Source organism: Bombus fervidus, chromosome 10 (assembly GCF_041682495.2).
Source record: "Bombus fervidus isolate BK054 chromosome 10, iyBomFerv1, whole genome shotgun sequence".
Lineage (NCBI taxonomy): Eukaryota > Metazoa > Arthropoda > Insecta > Hymenoptera > Apidae > Bombus > Bombus fervidus.
Genome location: NC_091526.1, coordinates 10,436,938 through 10,452,205, shown reverse-complemented (window position 1 = coordinate 10,452,205; position 15,268 = coordinate 10,436,938). Strand labels below are relative to the sequence as shown.

Genomic DNA, 15,268 nt, shown 5'->3' with positions numbered 1-15,268 from the left:
TGCTCTGTTGGTTAAAAAAGAAACTGATCTTTGGATTGTACAAGCTTTCTCTTATCGAATTTTCCCGAATAAAAAACGTTCAACAAGCGACTTATAGAAATAAACTCACACGCGATTGCAATAAAGGATTGCATTTTTTAACGAGTCGCTAAAAGAGATACGTACATTACATGTATAGCGATACGTTAATCTTAACGATAGCGATTGAACTTTTTTCGAATCGAAAGTACAAACAGCGTTATACATCGGTCCCTGATAAATCTAAAAAGAAGAGTATATAAATAATTGGAGACAACACTCATACAGAAGATTTGCTTGCAGAGGCTTTCCGATTAATCGGAGACCGACTCCTCTCCATTTTCACATGCGTAATCAGCAGCTCTTTGTCTTCGTTTGGCTTTTTTCGATGCCGCCAGGGTTCTTCAACCTCCGTGCTGGTAATTCCTCCGAAATCAGAGGGGTGAGTGGGCCGCGTCTAGACGCAGCAACCGACGACCCTTTTCTCGAAGGACGAAGGGAGGACAGAAAGGTTTTGTCAGGATGACAGTGATCCGTTGTTGGATAAACAGCTGAGTTCTGCTTGAGAAATTATCCGTCCGACGAAAGGGTGGAAGATCGTTCAAGGCATAAATATTCCACTTCAGAGATGTTTCGTTTGTCCTTGGTTTAATCATTTCTGCTTTTGTATACGGTTTTCTATTTTAGCCAAAGATTCGCTCAGTTCGTCGTGTATCATGATCGATCCGTTTCTTCTCTCTGTGCACCAATTCTGAATTTGATTTCTCGCTGATAAAAATAAAGTTGTTGATGGTAAAAGACGTTCAAAAGCAATCCGCTACGATTTCGCTGAATGTTCCTTTTCCTTGCGGTCAGCAGACACCTTCGACTTCCTACGCGGTATCTTCCGGTGGCTGAATACAGCGTGGAAATAAGAAAATCGTCGTTTCCAGTTCTCTCGAATCTACCTGGACGACGAGAATTCGACGACGCGTGACGTAGGAAGATTTATAGGATTGCCTGGCGAGGCGGTCCGCAATCGTTAGCCTTTTCAGTCTTTGCGACTGATTGTACGGTACATACGTGTTCGGGATTCGCTTCGAGTGAGCCGAGAAAATACTTGCGACCGTAAAAGAGAATATCCTGTTTATCGTCGCTCCCTTCTACCTCGATGATATTCCTGTTTCCGACTTGTGTGGGAACGAGTCTTCGAAATTGAACGCTCGCAAAATCCGCTATCCTTCAGAAACTTATTTGTCCGAATGAGAATCGAACTGTATCGTTCGCCGTTTCATTAACTACCTGTATCGTTCAAAATAATTAGAAGATCGTTTTACGTGTCACCTTGAGTTTCATGTTGGCAAATTTTTAACAGTTTCAACGGATCTTTACGCATCAAGTTAAACATCGTTAGTATGTTCTGTTAGTATACAAGAAAAAACGTCGTGTAAACATTTGTCATTGGAAACATTGTTAAAGAGTTAGAACGATATAACGATATACGAAATGTAACGTCGTAATGCTAATGTGCGTTATTGTGGTACAAAGTACGAATAGATCAGGAATATTTAAATCTAGTAGTAGCAGTTAGAAGTATCGTAACACACGCTTCTGTAACTTCAATAACAATTCCTTTTCAAAATGTTCAGCGCTCGCATAAGATCGGCAACAGCGAAAAAATTGAATTTATTGCTCGTTGAAGTTCCCGTTTATTGGTCGTTGAAGTTACAGCCGTAAAAATATTATGATAAATTCCAACTACTGCTAGATTTGAATATTCCTGATCTATTTATACTTTGTAGCGTAGCAACGCGTATTCATTATGTATATCGTTTTTCCGTTATAACTTGTTAACGATGTCTACCACTCATATCATCTTTATATTTCATCCTACAGAATATACCGACCGATAACGATTCCTCTATTTTATCTTCAAACGTAAGGAATTTTTCAACCATAGAAGAATACGATTTATTGGAAAATAGAGCAAAATGTGAATGAAAATTAGCGCAGTAGGGTTAAGAAAGTTCTCTCGGCTTGCTACAGATAGAGGAATGTTGTTTTCCAGAGCTTAGATGGAATCGGATTTAGAGATGGTTTATTGGTCGGGATGTGCGTGTCCAGAGGCGCGGCCTTAGCGCATTGTGAGGCATGTTAACAAGCTAATTGGTAACGGACCGGTGGCAACAGAAGACGGCCTCGTCCTCATCAATGATTTCCTTCATCGAGCGTGTAAACACGAGCGATTAGGGAAGGAAAACGTGGCTTTACGTGCGCATTATGCATCCGGTTGGCCGGTGATAAGCTCGTATTGCTACGCCTTGGACTCGCGTTGCGAGATTCTCCAGCGGTTTTCGCAACGCCTTTGTCCTCGTTCGAAACGATTCGTCGATTCAGTTATCACGCTTCGCTCAAGTTACATTGTCTTTCTTCATTTCAAAACAGCTGACGCACGTCAAATCGAACCAACCAATTTCGGTATCGTTATTTATCCTCCATGATTATAATTTATCTATTCGCTTACTTTTTCCTGAATATTTCCTTAAAATCAATTATTCCGAACGCAATTCCAGCGACGATAACAACAACAGACTGACCATATTGACCTTTTTACACATGAAATGTAAATACATTAAAAACCTCGATTTTGAACGTACTACTGGGTAACGGATGCTTAGCTTTGCTTGCGCTAAACCGACTTATCTTGTTGCTTTTATTCATCCTCTTTCTATTGCCTTCCTTTTCTTCGTATTGTTATTATTTCTCTTTTCCTTCTTCGCTTCTTTATACGACTGCGCGTGCGATTATCTTTGGATGAAACAGGATATTCAACTCGCTTAATAAGTTAAATGAAATAAAGCAAGGACACTAAGAAATGCCACCGATAAAAGTGCAGTGCAAGGTCGCTGAGAAAGAAGTTTACAGAGATAAAAAAACAAATATAGCGCGATTAAAGAAGTTAGAAAGGAGTATGGAAGCGGTCGAAAGTAATTCGCTCGGTTTCTTTTCCTCGATTCTAATTACTTGTCCGGCTAGTTTCGCAAAAATCCTTTTCGCCTGTCGGTAGATTTCGCGAAAAGCTTCTTCCGGCTCGCGGTGCATAAATGAAAGGGAAACGCGAGCATACGGCTCGCCTTTGTGTCATTTGCTGCGTTTCAGTTGGTAGTTTGAAAATGGGAAATAAAACAGCGAGCTAACTGGCGCGAATCTTCTGCATTTTTAATGCCCGTTGCCAGCTACTAATTCCTCGGCTTTTCCTTTGCATTCGTTTCCAGCACACGCTGAACGAACGCTCGTTGAATCGCGAGACATTTATTGCCCCTAAGAGATAAAAGAACGCTGATATTTTGTTAATGAAACGATAACGATGCACACGCCACTACCGATTTCGTCTATAAAAGCATGCTTTCTAATTCGACGCCGCTGACGAGAGCTCGAGCTCACCAGCAATAAGGCGTAATGACGTCGCAGACGTAACAAATTTTACTGTCACGCATTACGATGGATTATCATAGCCGGGAACCTGTAATTTCGCATTTTATTTGCTCCCTGGCTAGCCGGATGTCGCTGATTGTAACCAATTATTTCGGCAACAACGTAGACTCGATTTATTTTCCACCATGTGCTCTCTACTTTGTCGGAGTTGAAAAGCATTTCTGCAACGTTTAACGATTTAGAGAAGAATCGTTCCTCTGTCTCCGAGATATGCTGAATTTTTAGTATCATAAAATCGGAATCTTCTCCTGAAATAATTTACCGATCGATAATATTAATGCGTCGACAAGTTACAAGTTAACAGACTTCACGTCCACAGTTCTATAATTATTCGACAAATAGAACAACCGAATGACCGATAATTTGTTAAATTTACTTATAAAATTTCAATCAAGACAATCGTCCTATTTGTCCAAGTAATAAAAAATTGAAGCCATACAGAGTGTGCACTGGTGTCATCGAAACGATTGTAAGAGCACGTTTCGATTCCGATAAAAAGGGAATCTGCGCGTCAAAGAGAGAATTTGATATCCGCAAAATTAATATAAAAGATAATCGTCTTCGTTAATATAATTAGCAGGCAGCCCTGGGTGGCGTGTAATTCTGTTAATGCGTTTACGCACGCGTTTCAACCATAAATTTCACGGTTCGTTGTCCGGTACATGTAAAAGTTAATACGCACTTCGCATAACTTCGCCTGGTCTCTGCCAGCGAATTCGATCGAGCATAAAGCACGATGTGCTTTGTGGTGTTCATTGAATCAAATTTGACTTTCTAAAAAAAACGAACGCGTCTTTATCGGATCATAAAGCGTCGACAAATGAATGACAGTTTATCGACGACAAAATGCATATCGAAATGCGATACATGCAATAAACCAACAGCGATGACGAACCAGTTCTTTCCGCTTATTTTACGTACAAGTCGTGCACGTTTTTACGTTCTTACCTTTTACGCCAAAACACCTAATCTTTGTTTTTTAATTTCTTTTCTCGATATATTCTATGGTTCGTTGCTTGTATTTGTACATCGTACGTTTGAGAACGCGATAGCTGTGCTGTGCTACGTGCTAAGCTTCTCCAGTTCTGCCTATGTTAAATGCCATACGGATGGTGATAATTGATAGTCGTTTAGTTACTAATAATCGCTGCTTGTTTGCTAGTCCATCGTCTCGCACAGTCGCTGGTTGTCGAGTTAATAAATTTTCCTATTAGAATTCCTATTAGAAAGGGTGAAAAATATTGGAAACTTTGGCCCCGGTTCGATGCTCAGAGAGCGTAAAATCTTCCACAACACGGCTACAAATCTCGCGCAATTCTCGAAGTTCAGATTCCACGTATGAATTTTGCAACCTGGTTGCTATTGTGTTTGCAGAAGGTTCGCTTTTGTACGCTTCCTTCTCGACTTTCTCCCCTTTTTTTTTTCCATTGTTTCCTAAACGACCTATTCTTCGACGAATTCCCAGGATCGGACGATGTTTATTGGAAACGCGCGAAGGTCGAGGTAATTAAGAACGGATCGCGTTGGTTATATTCGACGACGAGAAAGTACGAAGCGAGTCGCAAAAGTATAAGTTTGACCGAATAATTCTGAGCAGCTTGTTTACTACGCGCTGGATAATACTGGCGCCAACAAGCCGGTGTTTTCTCAGCTGGACCAGCCAGTGCATTCACACCGTGCTGCACCAGAAGCGCATCGCCCTTTCCCTCAGCCTCCCGTGTCGCTAACTATAATACATGCTTCGTAGCTCGCACGACCCGAGCCTTTTATTCAGTAACGCCAATCCCTTCCTCGCTGCTTTGGCGAAGGTCTTCTTCGACGTTCGAACGGCTTGCCCTCGACCAATGACCAAGCCAAAACCCTTGGCCTCCGCCGCTTTGATCGCACGATCAAAGTTTCGCTCAGGATCACTTTGGGTCTCGAGTCGAAATTGCAAGTTTTTCAAGCGTGCTTCTCAAAGCTCTATAGACTTGGAAGAGGAGCCAAGTACTTTGCACGCTTTTAGGTATCCTGCAATATAATAATCTTTCGCCACTTTTTTTCATTTTGCCATGTGTATCTGATTTCTTTGGCCACTTTGGCTTCTCAATCGAAATTGCTAATCTTTTACGCGTGCATCGTGAAGCATCGAACCTTGGAAGAGGAAACTTTGATCTTTTGTATCCTATCAAAGATCCTTTTTATCGGCCTTTTCATTTTCGTTGATGCGTATCATCGATGAAAAATTTTCTTTCGTTCCTTCATCATTCTGATCGGGATTACAAATTTGTAATTTTAATAAAAAAAAACAAGAATGCACCTCGAAGAACCGAACGTAGGACAGGAACCTAATATCCCCTGAACTTTAGGTAACAGTAATTTTGTTATTACTTTTTAGCATTTGATATGTATCATCGATGAAAGATCTTCTTTTGTGATTCCATTACTTTGGATCTCTCATCGAAATGGTTAATCCCCACGTGTGCATCGTAAAGCGTCCGAGCTTGGAACAGGAAACGAGCACTTGGATCTTCTGTATCCTGTAATAAAATCTTTTTTATTATCTTTTGTGCTTATCGTCGGCGAAAGATTTTCTTTCGTCCTTTGATCACTCCGGGGGCTTCCAATCAAAATTGCAAGTTTTTCATGAATATATCTCGAGGCTGCGAGCTTAGAGCAATAACCTAATATCTTGAACTTTCGTATCGGATAACGGTAATTTTTTATTACTTTTTTCACTATTTGATACTTATCACCGATGGAAGATCTGCTTTTGTTCTTTTCAAAGTAACTTGATGTATTACTCTTGGCAAGGTAGCGAATTTTCGACGTCTGCTTTTCATCCCTGATCGATCCTCGGCTTTAGCTCAGCTTCATATTCGTTCCATCATTCTGCCGTTTAAGAAGCTGCGTCTGGCAGTGCCGATTAAAAACACCGTTCGCCAGCCATCTTCTGGTCAACTTACTTTCCAGGATTTAGAGCGACTAATTATACGAGTACGGTGCCGGGTGCTAACAAGATTCCAGCAACGTATTATCGGACGATGCGATTAGAAGCGGTATAAAGCAACTTTTTCTAGCGACTAGATTATTCCAAGACTCTGACGCGACTCGAGCTTAAAAATACACGATCGTTCCAAGCGATCAGTATACAGTAATCAAGGACTAATCCTTGACTCGTAAAGGGAACGCTGTTCAATCGATATCGATTAGGTCGCAAATCAGTTGGATCGTTTTTTCTTTATAAAATAAAGAGTATCTCGATAGCGCAGGTTGCCTCCTAATCCTGGATAGCGTCTCTCGAAGGATTTCGCCAAGGGTTACGAACTTTTTGCGCATGACACCCGAGTACGATCACCCTCGTGGAGCCCCACAAGCTCTCCCTTGTACACAGACCCTCGACACACGTGAAAGACGCCAAGTGTGAGAGGCAGTGCCGCGCAGTTCTTTATTCAAATTCTTCATCGTGCGAGCGCGAGTCGCGCCAGCTCCTACTGTGTGGCTCTCGGCAATTTTTCGCGTCGCCTAATCGCAAGTCGAGTCTCAGTGCACGAACGTAATCGTTTCATTTGCTACTCAAACTACATATGTCCGCGACAGATTCCTGTGATTACGGCGGGGGAATCGTCGCGGGGGTTGAAGTTATCGTCGGTGAAATTTCCGTAGCGACAGCGACGTTTTTCTTTCGCGATCCTATTGATTTTTCTACCGTGGTTTCGTCGTTTTGATTTTTCCATGTATATATAATATGATCTTATCGATCGAATGATTCCTTTGCTTTCCTTGCCAATCGCGTTACGTTCTGAGAAAATGAGATGGACGTTTGCCCCACTCGATCGTTGAGTTTCTCTCTCGATGGATGGATAAGATTTTCTATATTTTAGGAATATTTCTACCTTTCCTACGTTCTACGTTTAATCTTAAAATACTCCAATTTCTTCGTATTTTGTACAATTGCAGAGTCCAAGCGAAAGGAATAGCGTTACGATCGTTGAAAAGTAGGATTCAGTGGATTAGCAGGAGTCTTCTAACGTTGTCGCTTTGCCTTCGAAATAGAAGTTTAACTTGTAATTAATTACTCGAATGGTACAAAGTCCTGTGGAATTAAAGAAGAGTGGCGAAATATGCAATATTTTGCCTGGACGAATAGCAGGGAACAACTACTCTAAACATAGTTTCATAGTGCGAAGCATAGAACGTTTCTGGATGAGATATTTCTCTCGTCAGGCCGTATGCTTGTTCTCAAGTATCTCCCACGAGATTTATCGAATTTCAGCGAACAGTGAGTTACATTTTCCTAGAAATTTTCGTGTTTTCCACCGATGAATAGCATACAGCGTAGAGTATTCTGTGTTCGTTCGCTCGAATGCTGAAACGCTCGGAGGAAAGTGGCGAGGAAGCCAATCCGGTTGGTCGCTTTCGCCGCATATGGCGGCGGGCAAAGTTATAAATAATGCCCATCGCCCTCCTGCGTATTCACCTTTACATAATGACCGGCAGAAGACGGACGACGAAATCTCGGATCGGATGTCGGACAAAAAGAAACGAGAAAAACCGTACGAAAGCCTGACCATCATATCTGTGCAGCCGATATCTCGATGCCCTACAAGCGCAATTTTCTATGCCTTTATGCGTTTACACGCCTTGTTTTCACACGCCCCGGCGATTAGTGGTTTTTCCTATAGGAGACTTGTTGATCTGAAGGAGAAGCAGATCGAAGGAAACATTTTATTATTGCAGAACTCTGTAGAACAAAGTTTCACAGCTATTAGTATTTTAGTTTTGTAAATTCAAGCGCGCTAAATGATTTTATGTGTACATATTTGGATAGTAAGCTTCAATGAAATTGTGATTCGGGTTATTTGAAATTGGTGAAAGTTTCTCGAGTCTACAGCTCTTTTAGGACGTCGTTATTTGCGAGGTGGAAATATTTAAAAAAGAATGACGATTAACAAAACAGTGAAATCAATAAGAGACGGTCACAATGCGTCACATCGTTTGTCAGACAATTGTTCGGTAGGTTAAACCTTTTGCATTCTCTCTGGATCATCTCCGACTGAGTCGCATCGTTGGAGAATTCCTTAGGTTTAAAGAAGATAAGAAGCATTGTTGATATTGAAACGTTAAAAGTGCCCGATTAAAAGAGAAACGAGGTAGAGACATAAAAAATTGAAAGACCATAGTGGGATTAAACAATGGATCAATGGAGTACAGAAGAACGGAATGAACGTAAACTGTTGTATTCACAAAGAAACAAAAAGACAATGGTGACTCACGTCAGTTTTCGCTCTAAACGTGGCCAATTTGGACAGCAAAGTTCGTGTCTCCGATAAGAACATCGCGAAAAACGTACCTGAGCCTAGTTCGAAGGATGGTCCGTTGCGGTAGCGCGCTTAAGATTAACGATAGCGGAGGTCGTGCGCGAAACGTTCCAGTTTTCATTCCCTCGAGAGCAGCTCTCGAAAATGTCGACGATCCTATTGCAGTGCGTTGGAAATTGCTTCCAGAGAAGGAGAACGCGCACAGGTTCGTGTTCGCGCTGGTTTCCTCTGGAAAACCATTATTCCAATGTTTTACGATTTACCAATCGCGCATCCCTGTTGCTTCAAACGTTTAAACGTTCTAGAAATCTTTTTTCTCGATTTTTTATTCACGTTCGTCGCCCAGCGTGATTCGGCTAAGTTTCCTGCGGGGCCCAAATCCGACCGCCGGTACGCAGAACGTAAATAGAGCGACAAGCAGGAACTCATCGTTTATCGCCTTCGATTCATTGTTTATCGCCTTCGATTCATTATAAAGAAAAGATTATTTATTTCTGAAATGGAGAAAGCGATAAGCTATCCAGCTGGAGTATTCCGAGGGATCTCATGGCAGATATCTTTCATTTAGTCGAGAAGCATACTTGTGAGACGTACATCAGTGATTTTTTCATCCTCAAAATGTTCAGTAAACAGCGTGAAAATATATTTGAAAGTGAGGAGAGTAGTGCTAACGGAGTCTAACTATTTTTCGAAGTGCCTAACATCACCCCAAATGTGTTTGGAATGTTTTAACGAATACCATACGATATAGGATAATGTAATATATCATCCAGAATATAAATTAATAAAAAGTATGGTATGATGTGTTTTTAATATTTTTATGTTGTATATCCTATATATAATATCGTATATTTAATTAATTAACTCGAACAAGAAGAGCGTCACCATCATTTGGTGACGGGGCCCCCACGGAAGTATACCCGCCGCATAGATATGTGCGACGTGGCGACGAACGTGTTAAAGAAACTAGATCGATGAAGAATTTTAATTTTTTTTTTTTTTGTTTGTTTGAAAATTGACATAAAACTGTTGAGTGGTATATGGAAATAATATCGAATAAATTTCGTTGCTAATGATAAATTTTCGTTTTCGTTGCAGGTATGCACTGCCTAGGTGCGGTGACAGGAGGCATTCCCAGCCCAAATGGGGTTGGCGGTCGGGGTGGCATTCTTAGCGTGTTCCGAGCCCTTGGAGTCCTGGTGTGCGAAGGGAGGATTCAGGGCCCTCCACGTGGCTACAAAGAGGGCCCACATTGTGCAGCGCCTATGCAGTCGGTGCCTAATGACCACGTGTGCGAAGAAGATAATTACTTGGTAAGAAAATTGTTCTCGTAATCTTTTCCACGATATCTAAACTGCTTCTCCAAGAACATACAGTGGCGAGCGTATAAATAAGGAAACAACAACTACCAGTAATCTTAATTGTATTATGAGGCATTCTGTTCTCATTCTTTATTGCAACACAAGATTTAAAAATACGTATAAGTACAGAACGATCGTTGAACGTTTACTTGCAATAATAATTAGAAATCACTTGTATTTCTACTTACTTTTATAGTAGAATATTTAAGAATACATTTCCTATGGCCTGAAACGTTGTTTCAAATGTTTATTTCGAATAATAATTACAGACCGAATTAAGTCAGGTTTGTAAAATAAACGTGTCCCCTATTTATGTGCTCGCCACTGTACCCTTTGTTTCGATAACGGAATAACGTCGTTAAATCGTTTCCTCCTCTATTGAAAACGTAGTAATTAAAATTTCTATAGACAATGGTTTTCTCATTTGCCTTTCTTTTTTCATATAATCTGTGCAGTGCGATCGATATCTTGTATTGGTTCGAGAGATCGCCGATCGTATTGCAATTGGTTCGTTCCTGTCCATCGAGGTGGTGTTGTGCAGCAACTGTCCGTGCGGTTTGGCCAAATCTACGTGCAAGAACCCGATCTGCACAGTGCCGTCCTTATCAATCTCACCATGGCAACAAGCTTCGGAGATGCTGCTGGAGTATTGGTGTGTTTGCGTCGTTCCCAGCAAGTAAGTGTGCCAACCAGTTGCTCTAGACTATTTATTTTAACAATGATAGCATACGTAACTAATCCCTCTTGACAAACAAATTTTCCCTCGAATCGTTAGCGAAATTGATCGTACTTTTATAAGATATGAACATCTTGCAACGCAAATTTAATATGTTTATATATAAAAATTAGAATCTATGTATAATTATATTTTCTACAAAGTGTATAGTTATCTTAGTATAAGAGATATTGTACCATGAAGATCAATAGCATTCAATTGTTGAAATAATTGGCTCAACTGAATGCAATTAAATGTAATTCATTTAACTTGCTACTTTATACGATTGACATATTAATGATTTTATTAAAGACTTTTTTTTACTAAGACTTTTGAACGTGGACGTATAACTCGGCGAGTAGTTAAGCGGATCGTGCTCATTAATTTTCTATAAATATCTTTTTTTGCCACTAACAAATCGAACGAATAACAATGTTTAGGAGCCCAGAGACGATGAACTTCTACGGTTTATATCAGGCAGTCCGTTCACGACTTCACTTCAGCCAAGTCGCTGCATGGTGGTCCAGGAGCAACGGCGTCGATCCCAGTTACATCGTGACAAGGGTGGTGCCATATAACGAAGAAAATCTGAGAAAGTTCCGGGAATCTCCTGTGGAGCACACGTTTCCTTTAGCTGGCCAAGGGGACGGAAATTCTATAAAAGTAAAAGAATCGATTCTTATCATTTATCAGCGTCGTTTTAAATCGTCCGCTTATACCATTAATCCAGGAACATTGTCATCAATTGGGAAACGAAAAGTTGAACTATCTGTGATATCGATTAACATATCCTTCTCACGTTCGACGTTCCTTTATTCTCACATTACACGTTTCATGAAAATCATTGTCTCTTTTATATTCGCGTTGAAACATATTACGGGCGAAAGCTCGTTGGATGAAGATAGATGCGCTTAATCGATCCAAGGATTCCCTGGCAAGCAATAGCTCGCTGGGAACGCTCGAAATGATGCGTTTGACTCACGATAAAGGCGAGGTCAATGTTCCTCGAACTGTCCATGTAATTCGCATGGTGGTTCTCTCGTCCACGTACTCAGAGTACCTTCCACGGTTCTATTCTGGTGGTTCGAGGACACTAACGAATGCCTACTTTTAACCAGCAGATGAGTCACCGGCTACCCAATCTCGTTCCAAGTACCGCGACTGCATTTAATGGAGCTGAAGAGGATTTCTCGTGTAAATTTTAGGTCACCGTGTGGGCACTGCCGAGGATGGAAGAGGTGCCGATTCTCACCTGTCCGTTGCATCCGATCAAAGAGAAAGACGAGGAGGGTGTAGCGAGGGCTTTGACACCTACCAAGGCTATCCCGGTTCCGAGCGCTGCGCAAAATCCCGAAGCCCTTGTCTTGCCTGGTAATGAGGGGAATTGCAATCGATCAGCGTGATATTTCGATGTTCGAGTATCACCTTCCGAGTGTCTCAGTTTATGTAAATTTGGTCATACACTGAACTATTACCTTCTCATTTTTTTATATTAAATAAGTGGGTAAACCTCGTGTCGCTTCTCGATTCTTTTTTTTTTCTTAAATCAGTCGCAACCATGAATACGTACACGTGTATATATATCGCTGACTCGATATCATTGCGACCCTAAGATATCTCGTAATGACGACATCGTGTTACCGAGATATCTTGTCCCTAGTTACGAAAAGGTTAATCATATTACAAAGCATAAGTTTCTTCTTTTTCTTTGCTTCTTTAAATTATTAACAAATTAGCAAAATATGTTCCTTTCTTTTTGCTTTTTCAAATCGTTAATAAATTAGCGAAGATGATGCTCGAAATACGTCCATTACGATACTGAAGTTAGAATATGTCGTGAAACAAATATGTTTTATTGGAACAGCTCTGGTGGACGACAGACTGCAAACGCCTTGCAACAAGCCCGGCAAACATCATTGTCCTTGCGACGAGGAGGACGTTCCACCGCCATCACCAGCGATTCCACGACAGAACCGCGAGAGAAAGCGTCGTCGATCTCTTCCGTGTGGTCCAACAGACGCAAATTCCTGCGTTACGGTTCAACCGATGCCTCTTCCCTCGGTACAGGAAGCTGTAACGCAAGAATCGCAGAAAGACAGTCAGAGCTCGAGCTACCCGAAATGTTCCACCGAGATCTCGATCAATCGCGGTATTAAATTTGTGCAAGGCCAGAACTGCAAATTCGAGGAGAACAGCATCAGGAATAGAAAGAACCTAAACTCAGATAATCTGGAGCGGTGTTTTAAGACGCAGCTGAGCATCGACGGGCGAGATGGGAACACTGAGAAACGGTACAAACGAACGATCGACGATCCTGATGCAAAATCGTTGTCGAATTCTAAAGATAAACAGTGCAATTTGGAGAAGAAGCAGAATGAACGAGAAATAAAGTTGGAGAAGAATGGGATATTTGAGAATTTGATACCGTTCAATTCGTCGCTGCCGTGGTCTTTCGTTGAGTCTTGGAATAATAGTAACGCAAATGGCAAGTGCGCTTTTCAGAGCTTGCGCGGAAACAAGGAAATTTATTTCAACGACTCTGAGAGAATCTGCAAAGCGCCAGTCAGCAAGGATTCGAGTGTCGTGATCAATCCCTTTAGGCAACCCAGTCCTTTCCACGAATCAAATCCAGGTCCATCGACGAATAATCGTTTAAAGCAGGATTCCTTCAACTCCACTTGCATGGTGCATCAAAGCTGCGTCAAGTCGTCGTGCAAGTTGTCGAATTCTGGAGCGGTGTCGTCAGGACGAGAAGCTTCGGACACGGACTCGGACAGGGGCGTCAATAACAAAGGGAGATCCAGAAAGGATTTGAGTCAATTAATATCCAAGCTATCGTTTCCCGACGATAAAGACAGAACGAAAGAGGAAGGAGGTTTCTTGGATTGGTTCACCAAGGTTCCTGGGCGAGTTCTCGGAGTCACGCCAAACATCAGCTACATAGAGAATAAGGTGAAAGCTACGAATTTGAAGAGTCAGGAGCAACACGGAAACGAAGTGAGATTTAAAAATTGCAATCTGGAGTTAAGCCAGCAAGAATTCGACGAAGTTCTGGCTGTTTTAAGAGCTAGAACACCGTCTGAACGTAAGAGGACAAGCGTGAGGTCGGTAAAGAGACGAGAGAAGCCGGAGAAAGCAGTAGAAGATGGATCGATTAAGCCGGTAACGAAGTGCGGGAATGTGGAGAGTAACGAATGTTCGACAAATAATTTGGTGAACCGTGCCAAGTCCTGCGAAAGTTGCAATCACAAGTTATGTAGGAAAAACGACCAACAAGCTTTAGAGAAGACCAATTTCGCTGAGATCTATGGCAATAAGAACATTTACAATCCCCAGAAACGCGAGAAGCTGGATGGCGATGATTCGAACGAGAATCTACAGGCGATCAAATGCAATAATTCTGAAAAGAGGAAGAACGACACCATGGACTGTCTGCAGAACGTGTCGAACAAAGCAGATATATTATTGGGAGCAATTTTGCGAACCAGCAAAGACCGAGGGAACCAGTCGGAGGTTCCTTGTGGGACCAAATCGAGGTCCGCGTTGGCAATGACCACCAACGAAATGGAAAGCAATCGAAATAACGTGGCCAACGAGAAGTATCAGGAACAAAAACTGCCAATGGAGGATGAGAAGTCTCTACCAATGGCGTTCAACAAGAGATTTAATCGGTTCCGACAGCTTTTCAAGAAGGAGCACGAGAAGAAATTAGAGGATAATCCGCAGGATGCGATCCAACAGATCGTTCAACGTTCGTTCATGTACAACAACGTCCAACCAAGCCTACACGATCCAAAGAACTTCAGGGATAGCAAAGCGAAGAGAAGGATAAATTTCCTGAACATTATCGAAGAAACGGAGAAGCGTGACGCGAGCCCCGATCCTTCAGAGCTTAGTACAAATGGCGCACATCAAAACTCACGTATCTATAGTACAAATTCCACGAAGGATAGCTGCGACTACGACGAAGTCGAGACGTCCAAATGGCAAAATAGACTGCATAGTACAAACGAAGAAGATAGTATAACCGAGCACGAGGAGGAGGAGGAAGATGAAACTGTGTCGAAGCTTTGTAAAGATTCTGTTTCGAATGTGGCGAAGAAGAATCGAAATTATTGTCTTGGTAAAGACAATGCCATCACGGAGGAGGACGAAACAGTGGACAAAGTGGTACCGACCGCCATCGAACAAGAAAGATTTCGACGATCATTGGAAAACGCAGCTTCGATGGTGTTCCATAGTAGAACCGGTTTACCATTGACATCCAGTCCAGCTCCATTGAGAAGAGGCAGCTGTTGTTTCGATTACGATAGTAGTCTGAATACCGTCTCCTCAAAAAGAAGGTACGAATCGAAGAAACAGGTGAAAAATACGACAAATCGTATCTTAAATTCGATATC

General features: G+C 41.7%; 1 protein-coding gene across 4 annotated transcripts in view; it reads left to right on the top strand.

Annotated features, from left to right (window-relative positions):
- The window catches only part of Atos (atos homolog atossa), a 45,614-nt gene that overhangs the window by 25,081 nt on the left and 5,265 nt on the right, over positions 1–15,268 (top strand). Inside the window, exons 1-6 of one of the 4 annotated variants that reach the window (XM_072011665.1) lie at positions 8,620–8,997; positions 9,891–10,105; positions 10,609–10,829; positions 11,309–11,531; positions 12,074–12,239; positions 12,733–15,211. In XM_072011665.1, the coding sequence (XP_071867766.1) occupies positions 8,937–8,997; positions 9,891–10,105; positions 10,609–10,829; positions 11,309–11,531; positions 12,074–12,239; positions 12,733–15,211 (3,365 nt within the window). In that variant the 5' untranslated portion in view covers positions 8,620–8,936. Of the gene's footprint in view, positions 1–8,619; positions 8,998–9,890; positions 10,106–10,608; positions 10,830–11,308; positions 11,532–11,989; positions 12,240–12,732; positions 15,212–15,268 lie in introns of those variants that run through there. The other 3 variants (XM_072011663.1, XM_072011664.1, XM_072011666.1) reach the window with 3 other exon arrangements.